This window comes from Candoia aspera, chromosome 1 (genome assembly GCF_035149785.1).
Source record: "Candoia aspera isolate rCanAsp1 chromosome 1, rCanAsp1.hap2, whole genome shotgun sequence".
NCBI lineage: Eukaryota > Metazoa > Chordata > Lepidosauria > Squamata > Boidae > Candoia > Candoia aspera.
The window spans coordinates 343506436-343528308 of NC_086153.1; the positions used below are offsets into that span (position 1 = coordinate 343506436).

Below are 21873 nucleotides of genomic sequence, written 5' to 3' on the forward strand. Positions count from 1 at the left end.
AAATACAATGTAGATAAATATAAAATCCAAGTGGCTCTAAGATGCCAATCCAGTGGGAGGGGGTCTAAGGCGCAAGCCACCACCAAGAATGGCTACCCACCTTCCCGCCCCAAGAGAGACAACAGAGCCAAGTCTTCAGGGCCTTCCTAACGGTCAGGAGCGATGGAGCCTGCCTCACCTCCAGGGGCAAGATGTTCCAAAGGGCGGGGACCACTGCAGAGAAGACCCGCTTCCTGGACCCCGCCAGATGAAATTCTCTTATAGACGGGGTCCATAACATGCCCTCTCTGCATGATCGGGTGGGGCGGGACAATGTTATGGGGATGAGATGATCCCTCAGGTAACCTAGCCCCATGCCATGTAGGGCTTTAAAGGTGATAACCAACACCTTGAATTGGACCCGGAAGCAAACTGGAACCCAGTGCAGCTTGCGCAGCAAAGGTGTTATATATGCGCCGATCTAGGGGTGCCAAGAATAGCCTGCGTAGCTGCATTCTGGACCAGCTGAAGCTTCCGGATATTCTTCAAGGGTTCCCTATTCCAGGCAGCAGCCAGGGCCCCCGCTGGACTGTGCAGCAGATCCTCAGGTATAACCCCCAGATCCCTCTGAAGCCCTACTGGGTCCATCAGTCGCCGGGGGTGGACCAACCGAATGGGACCTGCCTCCCCGCGGATTGGGGTGGCATAAGAGTTTTTCAGGGCCACCAGGACGTGGTCTGACCATGACAACGGGGACAGATGTAAATCTCCCCTCAGATCACATGGCCACTGCTCCGACAAGAAAACCAAGTCTGGAGTGAGGCCACTGTCTCGAGTTGGGTCCTGAATAATCTGAGTCAGGCCCATGGCGCCATAGTGGCCCTGAACTCCCGGGCCGCCTCTGAGGCCCACCCCAGGGAAGGCAGATTGAAGTAACCCAGAACCATGAGTCTGGGGAACTCCACCGCCAACCCTGAGACGGCCTCCAGCAGTTCAGGCAGGGAGGTTGCCATGCAGGAGGGAGGCTGGTACAGCAGCAACACTCCCAACTGCTCTCGGGAGCCCAACTTGAAGAACAGGGTCTCACAACTTATGGAGCAGGGCCCCTGAAGGCCACCAGAGACTCTTGGATGACAACCGCCACCTCTCCTCCCCTTCCCCGGTGTCTTGGCTGATGCCACACCTGAAACCCAGCTGGGCACATTTCCGAAAGGGGCATCCCCCTTTCTGGGCCCAGCCAGGTCTTGGTGATACACGCCAGGTCTGCCCCCTCCTCTGTGATCAAATCACATACGAGGGGGGCCTTGTTGTTAACTGACCTGGTGTTAAGGAGCAGCAACCGGAGACCGGGGCCCTCAAGGATCCACTGTCCAGGGCCTGGGTCTGAAAGCGGAGGGCCGGCACACGCCACTGGTAACAAACACCGGGGGTGTCTTTCCCAAAGATGGCCCGCCCTCCGATTCCTGTCGTAACATCCCTGGCCCGTCACCACCTCAATAGTACACCCCGCCCTATAGCCCCTGGGATTTCCAGGCCCAGTTGCCTCCACTCCCAGACCTCTGGAAACCCTGGATGGAAATAGGGGTCTCCTCCTGCATTCACACATCTTTTCCAACATTCAGTCAGCCATCTGGTGGAGGTAGGCCCCATAGCGCACCAGCACATGCTCTTGGTGCTGCTAGGGCCTAACCACTACCCCACACTCCCCTGCGCCCCCCCTCAGCCTCACTCACTGGTCAGTGGGGGGGCACCTCATCCACTCCTGCCCACCCCGTCTCTCACACAGGGGGACAAGCACTCTTACACTCTTCCACACAATTCTGGACTCCCCCCACGTCTCTCACACCCGGAGGGAGACCCACACTCACCCTGGAGGGACCCTCAGCTACTGGCCGTCTCTGGGCAGGTTGGGGGAATGACCCACACTCTGATCTAAATCCCCACTCCTCACTGCCGGGGCCCACACGTCGACCTCCATCGTGCCTACTACGTCCCTTCTACAGCTGGGAAACACTGACCAAACCCCCCTCAATCCCCCTTCCTTTAGGGGGCTTTGGTAGGGGCCCTGGGCCCTAAAGGCTCTCTCCCCACCACCAAGATCTCCGTCCAGGGGGGGCTCTGGCATTGGGGTCTAAAGCCCACAAGACTCATCGCCCCCTATTGTTAATCGCACCATCCGGGTCCCCACCAATATCCTCGGCCAGAATTGGCTCACACTTAGTCCACTTCACAGCCAAGACTGGTCTACTCGCAGTCCCTCCTCAGGTCCCGCACGTCGCTCGGTCGGGATGCTGTGCTGTGCTGCGCTGTGCTGTCAGGCCTAGTCAGGCCCAGTCCGCTGGTCCCCCAAGGACTCTTTGTTCTGCCAGTCCCCCCCACTCCACCAGTCTCACCACCGGCCAGTCCAAAGTCTAGGGAAAATGCCAGGCCCACTGCTCCACACTGCAGGCCACCACGTCACCAAGCCCACTCCGCTGTGCTGCGCTGAAAATAGTACTACTAAGTCCCCCGCTGAGCCAACCAGTGGTCAGATAAATGCCAAGGCCACTGCTCCACAGCACCAGGGCCACCACATCATCTGGCTCACCCAGCTCCAGCCTGCCAAAGTCCACAGAAACTCCGCTGCCAGACCGCCAAGCCTGCCAGACCCACCGGGACCTGCCAAGCACATCGCGCCTCGCCGCTCCACAGAGGGAACTCTGCCTCTGTCCACTGTCTGTCGTCTGCTGTCCCCCTCCAGCCTCCAACAGCCTCCAACAGCGGACAAAGGTAATGGGAGTTTCTCTTTCCCAAACCCAACCAATAATGGGGCGGGGGGCCTGGTACCCAGAGCCCAAAAGAAACTCCTCCTTTCACTGGGCAGGCATGAAGCTGTAAAGCTAAGCAAACGCCCCTTCTCGGAGTGGCAGCAGTCCGCGTCTGCTCCCGGTCGCCATCTTGAATTTTGTTGGAAGATGCTGTGCAGATGATCTTTTTCCTTTTTCTGGCGTTCTGGGTTGCTGCAGTGTGTAAGTGCTCATCTGAATAATGTTCTTACACAGCTTCTCTTGTGGGAGGTTGGATTGTTACTTCGGTAGTGGAGCGCTTGGTTGGTGTGGGTAGCTTTCCGGGAGACTGGTGTTTCTAACTTACCATTATTTCCTCTACTGATGAGGATGTCCAGGAATGGTAGTGTGTTGTTTTCTTCTTCCCTTGTGAATTTTATTCCATTAAAGGTGTTATTGATGGTTTTGTGGGTTTCTTCCAGTTGTTTCTTTTGTATTATGACAAAAGTGTCATCTACATACCAGATCCATACTTTGGGTTGTGTGTGTGGGAGCCACGGTATATAAACTGAGAGCAAGGCCCCCTCCCTCCTCGCACTGAAGATGTTGCCTAGTCTGGCAATGAAACGTCTGCAAGAAAACAACCAGGCTCGGAGAGCACCAAGGACTCCACCTTTTATCTGTGGCACAATTAGTAGCAACTGGGTATGTCGTAACATTTAAGAAAAATGCTTGTGAAATACATGGAGAATGGAAAGTTGTGCGCAACTTGTGTACAAAAAGTTTCTTTGTACATTGTGAAGAATGCAAGGAAGCCAAGCTGCAAAGCTGTAGTTGGCAACATTCCAGGTCATGACCAGTGTGTACATTTGATGCATAGAAGATTTGATCATGCTAATTTCAGGTATATAGCACTAATGCCACAGCTGTCTGCTGACCTGAAGTTGAAACCCTGTGACAAATATTTAGATGGTGTAGTCTGCAAAGAATGCAAGACAGAAAAAGCTCCTGTAAGCACAGTGACAGTTACAACTAGACCTCTAAAAATTGTTCACTCTGACATTATTGGTCCTTTTGCTCCAAATTTTGGACTGTTTATGTTCTATGCTTTGTTTAAATACACTTATTTTTGTAGAAATGCCTGGTGTCTTCTTTCTGATCTCTTGGGCCAAATGCCTTCCAGCACTCTTTTGTTTGCCGATATCTGTCCATGGAATTGGTTTGTATTTGTTTATTATTTTATATAGCCACCCAATTTGCAAATTGTAACTAACACAGGATTAACGTGGTGGCTAACATAGGATTAAACATTCAAAAAAGATAAGCAATGAATGTAACTGCAAAAGCAGTACGTAAAACAGCCCAAACTGAGGCCAAACCCAACACGTCCAACAACCCAAGTCATTTACCAAACGGGCTCACCCAATGTCGGCCCTGTGCTTGTGGGAAAACCCAAATTTTTGATGACTCACGGAAGCCACCCGAATCTCTGGGTATAATCTGCACGTAGCTTGTGCCAGACAGGGAAGTGAGGTGGTTGGCCACAGCATCAGGGAGCAAGTTCAAGAGATGTTCTTAAACTGTTCCAAGATGCTTAGAAGAAGTCAAGTTGTAAGACGATGCCACGAAGAAAAAACAAAGAATATCAATCACTGCAGTCAGCTGGAATAAAATACAAGGGTAGCAAGCCTTTGAAGCCCAAATTACCCGGCACCCAGGGGCTAATCCTCCAAGTTAGATTTATGCTGCTTGTTTGCAGGATCAGATCTGGGTCTGCAGGCTCCCATCACTGTAGCCACCCCCACATCCAGGGTTGAAATTAAAAAAAAAATGCAGTGAAAGAACATTGCATTTCTATGCTTCCTATGGACATGTGGCAAATCCCAGAGCAAAACTGTTCAGCCCGTGCTGATGTCATCCCTTTTCAACCGACTCAGATTGAAAATGTCCACCCCACACACTCCAGAACATGATCCTGTCAATCCCCCAGATACGGGATTTGCATATCTTCTCCATCCATTGACGGAGCCTCATCCCACAAAGACAGAGCCAAAAAAGTTTCATCAAGTTTATTGTTTAACCTGCTTCAGTAAAATAAAAGTTCCGTTTACATTATTTATAAAATGGCTTAAATTAAGGCATAATCCTGTAGCGTCTAAACAAGCGCCCATTGTTCTGCACGAGTGAGAGCCAGGCCCACTTACCACCCACACATTGCACCAAGGAATCAGGATAAAGCTCTCCGAATTAAGGTTGTTAGACCATAGAGGCATTCCCTCCTCGAAGCAAGGGCCAACGGCAAGGGGACTGGGCAGGCAGCATCTACTGGACTCGCCAGCAACTCAGCAGAAGCCAGTAAACTTTTAATATGCATGGTTGTAAAGCTACATCTTATTGTCCAGAAAACAAAAGAAGGCAAATGCATCACACTGAAACACAAAGACAACATAGAAACCGTCAGGCTCAGGATGCCAAATAAGAGATGTTCAAGGGGGACTTGATACTCCCACAAAGGGAGACTCCTCCTTGCTCTGAGTGCTGCTGGAAGACTCCAGGTCTGCTGCAACCCCCAATCCTCCAGCCCCTCTGCTCCCCTGGAGGTGGGCACCATGGTTCGAGGAGGGCAGGGGAGGATGCAGCCACATTTCCCAAGCAACCGAGGACTTGACCTGCATGTCAGGAAAGTTCTCATTAAATCCCAGCTGGACCAGAAGAGGAGAAGGTGACTGCATGCGACCAGTTGGAAGGACGGAAACATGCTGCCCTGGCCTCTTGCCTTGAGCCGGTGCTCCCCACCCAGTTCCCATCCATCCTGGCTAACCCTAACCCTCACTCGCAGCCTCCATTTCCCCCACTCCCCCAGCGATTCAGCAGGGCAGAGCTCAGGGCTGCAGGGCATAATCTGGGCTCCAGCAGTGACACGGCCTGGTCTTCCTGGCAACCCCTGGGCCCATTTGGAGGAAGACCAGAATGGTGATCATCTCCATCTGCCTCTTGCACAACCTTGGTCTTGTTCTCTGGAACTGGCCTCCAGGCAGCCCAATGCTGGGCAGGGGCTGGACAGGCCCAGGAGCCACTAGGCAGGAGTTCCACAAGCCACTGGGTACACAACATCTGCACCTTCTAGCCTGGGCCTGAAGTTACAGCAGTCTCTTTCTTTCCAGCCCAGAGAGCTCTGAAGGGGACCCAACCTCCTCCTGAACTCTGCTTAAAGGCTAGCAACTGGGGGTGCCACGCCCCAAGGCCTTTTCTCTGAAGGGGAAATCACCAGGTCTTGACACCCCTCCCTTCCAGCAGCACTAGCATCCGCAAGAGACAGACAGAACAAAAAGCCCACAGAGACAGAGTCGATGCCATTTGCAGTAAACAAATTCTTTCTGAGACCGGCTCATTCCTTGACAGGACAGTACATAATTGCCCATTGGAAGGAAAAATGCAGGGCCTTCCGTGGAGAGATTATTTTTAAAAAGAGGAAATGCCTACGGTCGGAGGAGAGTCTCTTCCCACGCAGCCCTAGCTATGCTAAAGCGATTATCATGGCCACGCAAGTGCAAATACTGCCTACATTTTTTATAAAAGGTATTAATACTATCCAGCAGAACGAAACGGGGAAAGGAAAGGCATCTGCTTGCTGATTTGTTTTTTCAACAGTTGCTGAAATCCTATTCGAACCTTCATAAAAGCACCATATTCAAAATGGAAGGGGATTTGGTAGGAAGTGTTGATTGCCTGCCCCCCCAGCGTCCAGCCTGGAAGTCTCCTAATGCCGAACGGTCCAAGAAGGGATGTTGTGTTTCTGTGCGAAATGCAAAGGTGACCAAATCGGTCCTCAGCTGCACTTGAGGGGTGGGCAGGAGGAGCGGGGAGAGAGGAATCTAGCCAGACTGACTATGCTTGGCTGAGGGGCTCTTCCGTCCCGGAACGTTGTCGTCGTCGTCCTTCGGAGAGTCAGGCTGCTTGGCAGGTGGCTGGTTGGGACAGGGCTCACTGGCATCAGTCTGCTTCTCCTCTTCCTCTTCCTCCATCGCCAGGAAAGGGGCTGGTGGCTTCCCACCACCCAGGGGGGTGCTGGCTGGCTCTCTGGGGGGGGCAGCAGAAGCAGCTGCTTCTCCATCAGCTTCTGGGTGGGATGCTGGAGAACTCTCCCCTTCTGGGGGTGCAGGGCAGCTGACGGGGGAGATGACTAAGGGAGGATGAGGTAGGTCTTTCTGTGTATAGAAAAGCAGATATCAGAACTATTGGGAAGAGGCAGAGAGAACTGATCCCCAGCCGCCCCCGGGCACGACTGGCCAGAGGCTCTTGAGAGGGCCCCCAAATGCAAGCACCTGGGGAGGAGGGAGGGTCAGCCCAGAGCCACGGCCAAACCGGGGCTCTGTTTGAAAGCGGCCTCCCTCTGCTCTCACCCATCCTACCCCCTCCCCTGCTCCAGTTCAGTCATGTCGCACCGTGCAGCACCCCAGCTTTGCTGCCGGAACACCTGGCTTGGCTAGGGTCCATGCTGGTCCTTCAGGAATATCAGCAAAAGAGCCAGGGCCATTTTTATGCTTCTTATGCTAGTCACCAGCAATAAAAGGGGAATGTGAAGGAAAGAAGAGGGCTGTTCAGCTCTGATCACTAGCCACAGGGGGGGGGGAGGTCAAACCTCCAACCTGGAGCGGAAGTCCGGGCTATGTTCTACCACACTACATCCCACCTGCCAAACCTTTCTGGGTTCTTCAGCCAATTCAGTTCTACTGCTCTCCACCCTCCCATGGAATGGTGGGCCACGTGATCTTACAAGGAAACCCAGGATTTTTCAGGATCCACAGGTGTCTCAAAGAATCACAACTTCCAGCAGTTTGGGGAGGAGGAGGTGTCTTCACCTGCCAACCAACTCCTTTCACTTTTGGCTCATCTCTTGATTTTAAAAAAAGGATTCCACCCAATCAGTTCCCTACCCATTGCAACTGGGAGAAACTAACTAAGCTTTCATTCTTCTATCATCCCCTGCCCGCCCAGCATGAGTCTACTGCAGCACCAACTTGGGTGTATGTGTGTGAGAATAAAAGAAAGGGCAGCCACAACAGCAGTGCTCAGGACAGGATTATGGAGTAGTACAGGCTATCTATCTATTCTAGTATTATTTATTTATTTGCTTATTTACTCAATTTATTGGCCGCCCATTTCACTTTTCCAAGCGACCATGCATAAGGCTCCCTCTCCTGCATAGCAGCCTTGAGCTGCAGAGGAGAGTCAGCACACTGTCTCCAATGTTCCCAAGCAAGTGGCATGGACCACTGTTAATTGCAATTACTATTTGATCCTAGGGACAGGTAGCTAGTGATAGCGCCATTGCAAGTTGGAGGCCTTGCCCTGCAGTAGTAAGATTTTAGGATCAGAGAATGGAAGGGACTCGGAGATCATGTAGTCCAATCCCATCCAGTGCAAGACTCCACCACTACAGCATCCCTGACAGTTCCTCACCTCCTGCGGAAGCCGGTTCCATTCCTAAACAACTCTTAAGAAATCTTTTCCAAGATCCAACTGAAATCTGTTCAACCTCCTTGTTTCTTGTCCTATCCTCTAGAGCAGTGTTTCTCAAAGTGTGGTCTGAAGATCCCTGGTGGTCCCCCAACACCCTCTCAGGGGTCTGCAAAATTAAAATTATTTGCCAGCCTATGCTGACAAATATAATATTAAAATCTCATCAAACAATCATGAGAAGCAGTAAAGATTCCCATTTGGTTGTGTCAGACACTAGGGGGCGGTACTCATCTCCGTTTCATGGCCGAAGAGCCAGCATTGTCCAAAGACACTTCCGCGGTCATGTGGCCAGCATGACAGTCACGGAACGCTGTTACCTTCCTGCCAAAGCGATCTATTTGCATTTGCATGCTTTCAATTTGCTAGGTTGGCAAGAGCTGGGGCGAGTGCAGGAGCTTACTCTGTCACGCAGCGCTTGGGTCTTGAACCGCCGAACTTGCAACCTTCTGGTCGACAAGCCTGGAGTCTTAACTGCTGAGCCACCACGTCCCCTGAGAAGTGGCAGTTGCAGCAAATGCATCTATTTTAATTTTTAATATAGTAAATAGTGATAAATATAAGCCATACAAACAAAAGCTCTTGTGGGGTCCTCCATAATTTTTAGAAGTAGGAAGGAATCCTGAGAGAAAAAAAATGTTTAAGAAACACTGCTCTAGGGTGTTGGAATTATTAGGGATCAACTCAGCACTCTCATAAGCATAAGGGGGTCGCTCTAGCAAATGCATCTCTATTGTGCTTGTGGGATGTCACGTGGGTCACCTGATTTCCACTTCCTCCTCCTTCTTGGGCTTGAGGATTAACAATCTCCATTACCCTTCTGGCAGATCTGCAAGCAGGAGCTACTGCAGGATGCAGCTCTTGCACTTTAGAAAGTGCCTACAAAGAACCAGTGATGATTAAAGTGCTTTCTACTATGAACCTACCTGTATCCAGATCTACTGAATAAAAGTAAGCTATCTCTATTTTTCTTCATCTAACTGCAGTGTGAAGACTGAATTTATTTCTGAACATAATTAAGCTTAACGTACAAGTTCCTTTTTTGGTTCACGCTTCTACTCAGCAAAATTGCTGTTTGCTGCTTGGAGTTCTTTTATCAACATTTAAAAACTCCATCATAGGGCAACTCTGAACAATTCTGCCCCATCTTCCACATTCAGACCAATGTCTACCCAGACCTGCTTCTTCTTAAGGCTAAACATTCCCAATACTTCATTTGGTTTTTCTAAACTATATGCATGCCTTTGATTTTTCCTATCCCAATATAGGATTTCGTCCCCCGCTGAAATTCATTTTGCTGTTTGCTGCTAATTTTTATAGCTTTTCCAAGATCCTCCTGAGGGCTGATAATTGTATTCCAAGGTGTTCGCCCTCCCTCAGTCTTTGCATGGTCTACAAATTAATCATATCCCACCACTCTGCCCGCCCCCTGGTAATTTAAAAAAACTTTGAATGGCCTGGGGCTTTGAAATGGAGGTACTGCTGGGTGGACCTGCTTCCTGCAGGAATCATCTTGCAGAAAATGCTTTCCCACCCCACCCTTTTGAATTAAGAGGCAATCCATGTGCCCCTAAACCCAAAGGCCTGGCTTTGAAGAAAGAGTCCAAGCCTGGAAAAGTTAAACCCAAAGGAAGAGGAAAAAGGCAACAAGCAAAACTTTCCTTGTCTGGAGGGTAACGCTGATAAAAATTCTACTCAACTTTAATTTTAGTTAGGGGTTTTCTAGTATTAGCATTTCTTGAGGAGATTCATATCAAACTGGTATTCACCGCAAAGCCGCTGCCCGTCCAGAACATGGCCAGCTCCCGGCGCCAAAGGGCTACGAGGAGGCTGGTGAGAAGTGTGCAGGGCACAAGGTAGAGCAGTGCCGGCTGGCCCTTCTGCATCCACGCCAGGGCTGCAAAGGTCACCAAGAGGCCGATGCCATAGCCTGTAGGGAAGAGAAAAGGAAGCTGCGGGGATCTGGGCTGCAGATCAGTCCTGCCAACGCCTAGGCAGGACAGCCCATCAATTCTCCAGCTAGAAAATCAGAAATGGGGATAGAGAAGCAGGCAGGCAAAAAGCCAGAAGAAAGCTGAGGGGCAGTACCAGGCAGTGAAGCTGCAACAGCATCTTTTATGCTACCCACTACTGAAATCACAGGAAGGCAGATGCAGAGCTCCGGCCCCAACAGCTGCTCCCCAAAGCCCTCCTTTGGGCAAGACGGGCTATAGGTTGAGATTGGGAAGCATTTCGGGGCCTCTGCCTTGCAAAAGGCAGCCCTGCTGGATAACGCTCCCCAGGAAGAAGGGCTCTCGAATGCCACTGGCAGCTCAAGGATTCAGGACCAGTTACATATTCATATTTGGGCAACTTGAAGGAGTATCACAAAACCACAGCATCCAACTAAGGACATCAGGGTCAAACTCCTCCTCCTTCCAACTGACCTTCTGGCCCCTGGGACTGCCAAGCCAAAGGGCTACCCTTGCTCACATCCTGCAGAGGGTGCACAGCTGCAATTTCAGAGAGCGCTCTTCTGCTGGGCCACCCTGAAGGCCAGGCCCAAGCCCTCATAGCCCTTTGGGCCAGAGACAATGACAGCAGAGCAGAGGATGGAGCGCTCGCCCCGCCACAAGGATGCAGAAATGTACGTATGCAGGGAAGCATTCCACCGATTCCCACCTTGGCCAGATGCCCCCTTGAGAAGAGGCTTTCTTCCCTCTAGCTCTTCCGTAGGTGACTAAGGGCCCATTTCTCCCCCACCTCTTTGTTTCACACAAAGCAACAAGGAGATCCCAGCACCACCACCCCCGTCCCCAACCTGGAGACACAAGAAACTGGCCAGGCAAGATGCGGGGCGCTGTTTCTTGGGGCTCTGCCAGCAGGGGAAGATGAGAGCTGAAGGCCCCTGAGGCCTGGTGGGAGCAGCCCCTCTGCCTTAAGGGGCAACAGTTGCTGGCGAGAGATACAGAGGGTGGCGGCAGCAAACATACCTATGGTGCAAGCTACAAAATACACTCTGGACGACTGGACTTGAATATCAAACCTGTGGCAATATGCCACGAGCAGGCCTGCACAAAGAGAGAGAAGGAGCAGTATTGGCCTCCTTTTTAAAGCAGCTGCGAAACTAAATCCCAAACTAAACCAAGGACATCTGTGTGGAAGGCTTCCTGAGGTGGCTATATGCGTATGGGTGCACCCCACCAAGACCGACATAGGGCAGAGCTCAGGGCCAGCAAGGACACCAAGCCCAAGAAGAATCCATGGCCCTGCCCGCTATACAGGGCAGCCTCACCCAGAGCCTTCCGGACAAGCAGGGAGGAAGGGGGGCAGGCCTTGGGGCAGCTAAAGCTGGCACCACTGGAGGCCAACTCAGGTGCTCTGGCCCTGAGCTGAGTGGCTCGCGCCGCCTTGCGCATCAGACTGAATCGGGGGCCGGGGGCTCCTACCTGGCACCAAGATGTCCCCAAATCCCAGGAGAGAGAACGGCCTGTCGCAGAGGGCCAGTGGGGAAAAGTTGAGCCGGGGGACCTTGAGCACCATCGGGAGCTTCGGAAAGGAAATGGGTATTGGCTCTCCTGGGGAAAGAGCTCTCCTCCCCAACTGTACTGCTGCAGGGCAGGATCTCCCCCTCCTACCCCCACCCTCTGCCTGGCCCAGCAGCAAAAGGTCAGCCCCACCAGGTAGCCCAGAACAGGAATCATTCCGCAGGAAGGCTAAAACCACGTTTGCTGGGAGTGGCTACATTGACAGAATCTTGCGAGCCTGGTTATGCCGGACCACCACCACCTCCTCCTCCCCCTCCTCCTCCAGGGAATTAGGGAGGTCTCTGTCTGGGCCATTTCCAAATGTTATCCTGTTTCCTGGGGTTAAAAAAACCTTTCAGCCCCTTCTGCTGAGGTAAGCGTTCTGTCTGCCAGGTCATATTCCTTACCTTCTGCACCAAGCATCCAGTGGTTCTGCCTCCTGGCCGGCCCAGCAGCAGCTTCCCTCCCTCCCCCCCGCCCTGAGATGACGATGGAGCACTGACTGATGTGGTGAGTCCTGGAATCCTGGAGGTGGGGTTTTTCCCAGAAGGCCTGCCTGCAGCCCCCAAGGAGGAGCATCAACTTAGCACATCTTAGGTGAAGTTTTCACCTGGCCTGTCTTTGTGTCCTACCCCCTGGCATCTTCCAGGGCACCCCAACACTCGACAGGTACCTCCATCTGCCAAAGGTTGCTTGCAATCACCTTTGTATGGCCAACTGCAGGTGGAAGTTTGCAGGTTTGGGTTGCCTACCATCCTGCGTTCAATGCTTGTGCCTGGCACACTGGACACCCTTTCCCCACCCCAAGGAGCACCTCTTGAGCATAAGGATAGCAGCAGCGAGAAAAGGGAAGGCAAGCTTGGCCAAATCATGAGCCCCTAATGACCTCTGGAAGCCACAGGGTATCATGAAAACCACTTGGCCGCCCGAGGCCATGGATCAACTCTGCAGTGATGCCCTTGGTGGTTCCCGACCTCACCAAGATCAAGCAAACCAGCCCCCTCCCCCCACGCAAGAGTGCAAGCGAGTGCTTCCGCACACTGCCCGCTGTTCACGAAGATGGACGCAGACCTCCCTCCCTTCCCCGAGAATCCTCCCTGACCATCAGGCCTCACTGAGGGACTGGATTCCCAACAGCTGCAGATGAATCCTGCAGGCAGGCGAACCGCACACCAGGAGAGCATTTCTCCCGCACCCAGAGAGCTTTTTTAAGAGACAGCTCAGGCCCTTTGTATGGTGCCAGAGGAGACTGGGCTGCTGGGTGGGACAAAAGGTCGCATTCTGAGCAGAGCAGGGGCTCTGAAGGCCTTTTGGATCAGGAAACAGATCGAAATCTCAGCCCTCTCACCGACTGTGCTGTCCACATCCAACTCTCTCTCCTTTCCTGTGCGAACTGTAACCTTGGGAGCCTCAGGGAACCCCAGTGCCATGTCGCAGACTGCGCCTCCTGAGATGAGCTACCTGGACACCTCCCGGGCCCTTTTACCCTTCCTGTTCTTGAGAAATGATTCTTCCCTATTTGCCCCGGGGCACCAGCCGGAAAGCCCTCAAGGGCTCTGCACACCTTTTCACGAGTGGACGAGTCAGTTGGCCCAGCAGCCACTTCCACCATGATGCTCTCTCCCGTCTGAAAGAATCAGGAAGGAGGACAACATCAGGATGCTGATGGACTCAGCATGCCCCAATGCCTCCTGGAGACCTGGAAAGCCCCCAGCCCCCAGCCCACACCAAAAACACCATTCTATCCCTCTCCTCCCCAGGGATGGAGCTTCTCACTTTCTCAATTTCTAAAAAAACAGGGTGGAGGAACTGAGTGGATGGACAAGCTAGAACGTGGACATTCTGCCCTGAAACTAAGGGCACTCTGGTGGCCTCACGGGGGGATGAGCCAGCTGCCCTCTAGATGTCTTAGATTTCCAGTTCTGTTTAGTTTTGGTTTGCATGGATGGACCTGGTAGGTGATGGTGGGAAGAATGGTCCAAACAGCCAGAAGGCACCTATCATGCTTAAACATCTTGACAAACTACCAGAGCGCAGCACAGGTCTGCTTCCTGTGCTTTGAATGTGGACCACTAGATCTCTGGCTTGGCACTTTTTCTCCTGGTGATCACTGACCCCCTCCTGCTTTCTCCCTACACCAGGAGACCTTCAAAGGCAAGACTTCCCAGCCAGCCAAGTGGTGAAACTGGTGAAAAGGCATTCCCTAAAACTCCCTTTAATCTATACCCACCTCCTTTCCTGACAGTATCTCAGCCTTTCTCAGTGCTCATAGGAGAAAGCACTCACAGAGGAGCACCGCACATACCTTGGTCAGATAAGGCGTTATGAAGACGAAAAACACATCATACACAAAGAGGACCAGGAGAAGCAAAGTGCAGCCCTGGCGAAGAAAAGGGAGGAATAGGGTGGTGTTACTTGCTCTGCATGCGAAGCCAAAACAGCTACAGCTTGACCTACAGATTGCCCCAGCTCCATCTCTTTCGAGGGGGGTGAGGGTGATGGCTAGAAAGATCACCCCCCAGACCCCCTGAAACTCTGCAGAGCCTAGATGAGTCTGATTTTGATGGGCTCAGTGTGACTAGACGGACGACAGCTTGCTGTACTTGTTTAAACCAGCAGCTTATTCAGAAGAAGGAAGACCGGAAACTTACTGGTGAAGGACTGCAACAGGGGGTCCTTGCAGACTCCCCAGAAGCACTGCATCCTGCGACAGGAGCAATTTTCCAGCACTCTCTCTTGCTCTGGGGCAGCTGAGAGAGCCCCCCCACCAAACCAGCCCTCAGTCCTTGCCCGTTGGTCTGCCTGGTTCAGCTCCCTCTGCCCAGCACAAAAGCATCTCAGGAGCTGGGAAATCACCAACTGGTAACCCCTTGGGGTTGTGTAGGAGCAAGTGCCTTTTCTGAGCTCTCCCCTACCCAGAGGATGTCCGTGCCTGGAATTCCTCTTCTGCAGCCACTGAAAGAGCACCCTTTGTACGTTTGCAGCCCTATCCTCTCCTCCTCCAGCAAGGAAAGCGAAGCTCCTCCCTTTCATTCTCTCCCCACCCTCGTACCGTGACCTGGGGCCCCCTTATGGCTGCTGGGAGGGAAGGAAAGAGGCCCCCCGTTGCCGGGGTCTCTCAGTGGGCTTCAGGGCAGCTGGAGAGGCCTGATGCCAAGCCAGCCGTTCCCTAGCCCGTATTGCAACCCAGGGCAGAAGGCAGGCAGGCAGGCGGCCCACAACGGGGTGGCCGCTGTCTCACCTTGAAAGTTGGCAAGCGGATCGTTTTCAGCATATAAAGGCAGAAGGCAATCCCCAGGGTGTCTTGGAGGATCCAGGCCCACCTGGGGGAAGAACCACCATAGACAGCTGATCCATCCTCCCTGCAGAAGCCCTGTCTTGCCCAGCGGCAGTAGCAGGCCACCCCTGTGCTCTCCCTCTTGGCTCACACAGTGATGACGACACCCCCTGTGAGATTCCTGGACAAAACGGACCTCTCTCGGCCTGGTCCAACAAGGCTCTTCGCGCAGGCTGCAAATCACAGGGACTGGAGCCGTTCCATTTTTGCCTTCTGCGCAACCTCTGCTACCAAGCCAAGCGTGTAACAACAGAGTCGTTCTGTTCCCTTAGCTGCAGAGAGGAAGGCTGGAACTCAAAGCATGTTGGGAAGATGCTGGATGAGACCAAGACTCTCGAATCCACAGTGGGCTCTGGACACCGATACAGAGTCCCTCGGCCCGGGGCTCTAGTTTTATCCCAGCCCCTTTCCCCACCTTGTTTTCAGAAAAGGGACATCCTGGCACCCTGCAAGGCCTTCCTAAAGATCCACGTGGCACCAACATTTCAGGAAATCAAGCAGAAGAGAGAACCCAGACTTACTGGTCCTCATTTCGGAAGAGACCCCAGAACAGGCTGACAGCAACGCAGAACGTGGCAAGGAGCAGCATCCGGACTTGGGGGCGTTTGTGGAAGTAAGGCCAGTTGTTACTTGGAATGCTGAAAGCAAGGCAGAGGCATGGCATGGGCATTGCGTGGCAGCGGCAGGAGGAAGTAAGCTTTGTGACAGGAGCCTATCAGTGTCTGCAACACTCTCCAAACAGCTCCCTCCCAAAAGGGGTTTCCTGTAGCCCCCACCTTCCCCAGGACCTAGTCTTGCATCCCTTTAACCAGTATGGGGTAGCTCAGCATGGGTTATAAACATGCTTCCTTGGGCTGAGAGAAAAGAGGCTCCTGCTCTGTCTTCAGCAGGTAAAACCTGCTGCCTATCTGAACGTGGCTAATAACTAAGCAACGCAAGGAAACAGCGAAAGTTTCAAACTGAGGGACATAAAGTCCAACAGCGGCTGAAAAGAGGGAACCCAGAGAGGCTCTTCGCCACCCTGTGTGAGCTGCCCAGGCCAAAGCTCCTTCAAGGTGCAAGAGCCAGGAAGCAGTGCCTCTCCAGCCAGAGCTGTTAAAGGGAAACGGACAACGACCATCATACCGGCACTTCCCGAGAGGGAACCTTCGGACAAACGGGGAAAGGCAACTGTAGAGGCCGATGGAAGCTGCCAGGCAGAAAATTCCTATGATGGCATACACTGGAAGGGAAAAGAAAAAGGGAAAAGCATTAGGAAAATGCCCAAGCCATTCAGGCGGAAGATGCCAACATGGCCCGGGGCCCCTGACGCCAAACCGAACCAGATAATTGGAGGGAAAATTCTCTTGGCCCCTGAGGGATCCAGTGTTTATAGCAGGGTGGGGGTCCAGCTGCCCTATTCCCCTCCCCAACCCCCAACGTTACACCTTCCTCATAAGTAGCCAGCCTCCTATGGCTAGCAAACACGCCAAGTGTTTGTTATGGTGGCAGAAGAGCACCATAAAGGGGGACCCCAAAAGCAGGTTTTGTTTCTTGCAGGCCCTAGCATGCCCCAGGTCAGCCACACAGTCTGATAGACTTTCTTTTAACAAAGAGGGGACTTTGGTGCCTTTGAATGCCTACGTGCAAGATCCCTGTCTGTGAAGCAATACCACCATCCTGGAAGCGGAAGGGCAGAGCCTCTCTACATGCCTTCGTCCTGCTGTGAGCCGAGCGTGATCAGAGCTGCTTTCCTGCGTAGCCGGTTGCAGCGGAAGGTGTGGTTTTTAAAGGAAGCCTTGTCAGCCATGGAAACAGGACCGAACTTCCAGGAGGCACATTACCTCTGCCAGCGAGGGGCAATTACCACATCCGTGATGCACGACAGGGCCAGAAAGGAAGGGAAACTGACCACCCAGCATTTTGCTTTTGTCAGAGTGACACTTGCTTGTTTCAGGAGAGGATCCATGCTCAGCTGGAGGATCAGTTGGGCAGTGGGAGGTCATGTGCCAGCTGCCTAGAAGCACCTGCAGCTTCCAACGGATCCCCCTGTCAGCTGGGGGCTGGATGGACCCCCACGTGCAGAGCCTCAGGCTCCTAGGAAGCCAGTCCTTCCCTAGGAACACCTTGTTCTTGGAGAGGGCCTGCTCTGCACGCAGGAAGCCGGGTTCAGTACAGCACAGCATCTTCAGACAGGGCTGGAAAGGACCTGGAGGGCTCCTGCTGGCCACGGTGCCAGGGGCACTCTGCACAGAGAAGCCCCCTTGGCCCTCAGCAGCTGGGTTGTCCAGGGCAAATGGCACCAAGGGACCCAGCAGCAGGCAGAGCCCCAGCTGCACGAGCCATGCTTTTCCCTCTTTTTTAAGCTCCCCAGGAACCCGAAGACTCGGATCCTGGACGAAGAATCCAAGCATCTAACTTGCAGCCTTTGGCCAAAGAAAGGCAACCGAGGCGACCCCAGGGGCAGAGCGCATGAGGGGCGGAAAAGACCACAGAGTTTCTCTGGCCCGCCCAGCGCCCACCTCCCAGTCCGCACCTAGCTGGTCGTAGAAATAATACAGGAGCACCAGCATGGAGCAGCACATGACCACGAAGACGCCAATCATGACCGGAGTGACATCCACCGTCTCATCCTCGTGCTTCTCGGCCCCGTCATCCCGCTTGTGCTTCACGTAGCGCCTGGAAAAGACAGGCTCCTCAGTGGAGCGGCCCCACTTTCGTCCTGAGTCAGGGAAGGCTGGCTCTGGCCGCCCACAGGGGCAGGACCCGCAGGCCATCGGGTGGGCCGTGCCCCGTCCCCCTGCGCGCATGACCCATTCAGCCGCCAACCCTGTCCCAGGGGTCCAGGAAAGGCTCAGGCACCCCGCCTCTCCTTGCTGGCTGGGCGGACAGCAGGAGGCGCAGCTTGGCTTGGCTCAGCTGGCCCTGCGGGGAGCCTTCTCCACCCTCTGATGCAGCCAACTGGGCTGAGGGGATGTGGAGGGCGGCTCAGCCAGGCTCCATTTATCCTCTCCCCCACAGGCCACCTTCCAAGCAGCCGGGTGGCCGGAAGGGGATGCTCTTTGGAAATCGCCAAGTCATTCTCACATTTCTTTCCAGAAGATGTGCTGGTGACCCTGGCTTAGAAATGCACAGAGGTCCTGCTGGCAAAGCGCCTCTGGCTATTTACTGCCAACAGGGCAGGAGGCAGGAACGTCCCCTTCCATTCTGCTCAGGGGCTTTTGGAGCGCTGGCTATAGACAGATGGCCGCCTGGGGGGGTTGAGGAGTCAATGGCACAGCCCAGGCTAGGAGGGAAGCGCTCGGCTACTCTGGACCCCCTCCCTTGCAGCAATGCCACCCCTATGGCCACAGGCCCTCTCGGGCCACTAGAGGTGTGAGGGGGGGCATGGGAGCACCGGAGAGAAAGGGGCTCAGAGCAGCTGCCTCACGCCAACACCAAACGGAGCATTTAGGAAGGGCAGGAGACCAAGAACGCCCCCCCACCCTTTGGGGCCACATCGCCTCTGCACTTACTTCTTCACATCTCTGCTCCCGGCCCAGTACCCACCGATGGCCACTGTGCCCACTGCCATGACGAAGATGATCACCATGTTGTAGTCCAAGACGGGCTCACCGGGCGCGTACAACGCCACCTTGGCTGAGTGGCCAAAGCTCTGCAGTGACAGCACAGACCGGGGCAAGGAGGTGAGGAGAAAGGAAGGGAAGAGTGGTGAACTAGCACAACGGGCAGCTTTTAGGTAACAGCTGATGCGCTTTCCCTCCAGGGATTAATCATAGAATCGAGGGTTGGACAGGCCTGGGAGGTCTTCCCATTTCATCCCCTGCCCAGGGCAGGAACCCTCTGACCCCACTGCTCTCTTCTTGCGAGCCTCCAGGGGGCAGGCTGCTGCTCTCAGAGCCAGGAAAGTCCTCCTCAGTTCAAGCCTGGTGCCAGCAGACACATCCATGCCCTCTTCCCTGTGACATCCCTTCCCGCATCGCAAGACTGCTGTCATCTCTCCCCCCAGCCTTCTCTTCTTTATCTTAAGCACGCCAAGTTCCTTCAACCAGCCTTTGTAGGATTTAGCCTCCAAGCCCTTCACCATCCCGATTGCTCTTCTCTGCCCCCTTTCTAGTTCCTCAGCATCCTTTTTGTACTGTGGTGACCAGAACTGGACACAGGATTCCAGGTGTGGGCTGAGCAGTGCAGCACAGCCGCTTCTCATGATCCTGGCGCTACCCTTCTGTGGCTGCAGCCCAGGGCTGCACTGGCTGGTTTTGGTGGCTGCAGCACATTGCGGGCTCATCCTCAGCCTGTGGTCTATCAAGGCCCCCAAATCTTTCTTGCAAGATTTTACTGCTGCTAAGCCAGCAACAGTCCTACCTACCTTGCACCTGTGGTTTTCCCTACTTAATGCAGAACTCAGCACTGAACAGCTTTGTTGGATAGGGCCCAATGTCCAAGTTTACCAAGACCCTTTTGAATCTAGAGTGTCTTCAGGCTATTAGCAATACCCCACAGCTTTGTCTCATCCGCAGATTTTAGGAGCATGCCTTCTATTCCCTCATCTAAGTCATGTATGAAGATTTCTTTATTTATTAAATTTATACACTGCCCATCTCACTCTAAAAGTGACTCTGGGCGGCCTGCAAATAAGATGTTGAACACCCATCCTTTTAGTGATATTTTTTGCTGTTTCCTCTAACGCTTTTCCTAACGTCTCTTGCTTTATACCTGGCATTTCTTCTATCTGTAGTTCAGCGGCTGATCCTCTCCTTTCAGCAGTTCTCATCACCCTCTGCATGGGGGCTGCCATCACTGTTCACATCCAGATCTCCCAATACTTCGCACTGTTGTCCCTTCCTTTTCGGACTACCATGACTTCCTGTTGTTTGAACTAGTCCTCCTCCTCCTCCAAGTCTCTTATCTTTGTTTGTGTAAGCAGCCAATTCACACACAACAGAGGTATTTAACAGTTTCCTTGCCTTTTTAACTTCCTTCAAAAAACCAGGTTTGACTGGTTGCCTTATTCTGTTTAAATCTTTCTTAGTTTACTCTTAATTATGCAGTTTGCTCTCTACTTCTCCTTTCTTTAAATCATAATTCAGACTCTCTCAGGGGTTATATTTTTTACTCACCGGTTGACCTTATTTTCACTGGATAGAAATGAAGGTCCCTATTCATTGAATTCAAAACTTTAAAACTTGGGGCTTTTAAGAAAAGAGGAACAATGGACTTTGGTGACTAGGAGTCTTCTTTTGAAGCACAGAGTTTGATATTTCCCACACTTCCTAGAGGGCTCAACTCTAAGGATATTAGTGAGATCCCTACAGATCCTCCCACTATTCGGAGGAGCTCCCCCACTTTGCGGAACCAGGTGGGCGATCTCCAGGCTTCCTCTTGATCCAAGGAAACTCCACTTCCTCGGGGGTTGAGTCTGCCCCCGTTAATGCTTCAATGTTGTGTCTGCGCTTCGCAGACATGTCTTCAGTCTGCCATGTCCCCCCCAGAAGAATCACTAAAAGGATGGATGAAAGATTAAATGGGTTTAAGAAAGAAATAATGGATGCTTGATCAGTGGGAGAATATGTGGAACAAAGATTTGAAATTTACATTGAGTAATTTGAAAGAGAACTTTTATAAGATGATGTACCGTTGGTATTTAACACCTGATTTTATTTATTAAATTTCTCTGCCACCCATCTTGTGTACAATGACTCTGGGTGGCTTACAAATAATAATGACAAGCTGTCAAAAATGTATAAAGGGGTATCAAATGTATGTTGGAAATGTTCCCGAGGCGGAGGTACTTTTTACCACCTTTGGTGGACTTGAAAGAAAGCTAAGAAATGCTGGGAGCAGATACGTATCATTCTTAAGAAGGTACAACTGAAACCAGAATTTTTCCTTTTGGGTTTGATGGATAAACACCTTGAAACAAAATTTGGGACTCGGTTTTTGTAGATGAAGACAGCAGCAAGGCTTCTCTATGCGCAGAGGTGGAAGGATTCACAAATTCCCACAGTGGAGGAATGGACGGTGAAATTAATGGAACTGGCAGAGGTGGCGAAGCTGAGAGCCTTGATTAGAGAAAGTAACTTGGTTGGATGTGTTTCTACGTGGAAACTGCTTTTGGACTTTTTGCCTGTAACTGAAAAAAATGAAGTTTTGATTTTGGGCTTTGGTGATTAGGTTGTTATAGTTTATAGAAAAAACGTTTACTATGGTCAGAACTGGAGTAAGAGATACGTTACATGATGTATTTGCGTCTGTGCTGGAGAAGCTTGGAAGTCACTTCTTTTGTATTTCTTTCTATTTCTGTACTTTTAAATTTATCTTTTTTCTTTTAGTCTTTCTTTAACCCTTCTCTATAGTTTTGTATTTTATCTATTCTGAAACTAATAAATTTTAACTTATTTTTTAAATTTTTAATAAAAAATAAAGAGATCTATTGAAAAGATGGTAAAGAAAAACAAAATGAGGAGTAAATAGAGGCTTTAGAAAATAAGACAGAAATAAACAACAAAGGAATTGAAAGAGCCTTGGATAATATCACACTATCGGAATTAAGAGGGAAAGAATACTGTTTAAGACTAAGAGGTGTTAAGGAAGAACAGGGAGAAAATTTATGGCAGAAAGTTGTAGAATCTATCTCAAACCTGCTTGACTGGTAAAAAGAAGAAATGGATGAGATTTTTTTAAAAAATCGTATGGCATTTATACATGGACTTTATACATGGACTTCACCAGATGGACAACACCGAAATCAGATTGACTACATCCTTTGCAGCCAAAGGTGGCGGAT

At 51.9% G+C, this 21873-nt stretch overlaps 1 protein-coding gene across 5 annotated transcripts in view; it reads right to left on the reverse strand.

The window, feature by feature from the left end:
- Positions 1-4799: 4799 nt before the first annotated feature.
- Positions 4800-21873, reverse strand: part of SPPL2B (signal peptide peptidase like 2B) — a 29456-nt gene continuing 12382 nt past the window's right edge. For 3 of the 5 annotated variants that reach the window (XM_063291022.1, XM_063291024.1, XM_063291023.1), the window contains 11 exons: positions 18602-18741; positions 17623-17765; positions 16233-16329; positions 15629-15745; positions 15012-15093; positions 14076-14150; positions 13335-13397; positions 11693-11792; positions 11237-11314; positions 10034-10194; positions 4800-6952 (listed from right to left, as the gene is read on the reverse strand). In XM_063291022.1, coding sequence (XP_063147092.1) covers positions 6620-6952; positions 10034-10194; positions 11237-11314; positions 11693-11792; positions 13335-13397; positions 14076-14150; positions 15012-15093; positions 15629-15745; positions 16233-16329; positions 17623-17765; positions 18602-18741 — 1389 coding nt within the window. In that variant the 3' untranslated portion in view covers positions 4800-6619. Of the gene's footprint in view, positions 6953-9964; positions 10195-11236; positions 11315-11692; positions 11793-13334; positions 13398-14075; positions 14151-15011; positions 15094-15628; positions 15746-16232; positions 16330-17622; positions 17766-18601; positions 18742-21873 lie in introns of all 5 variants that reach the window. The other 2 variants (XM_063291025.1, XM_063291026.1) reach the window with 2 other exon arrangements.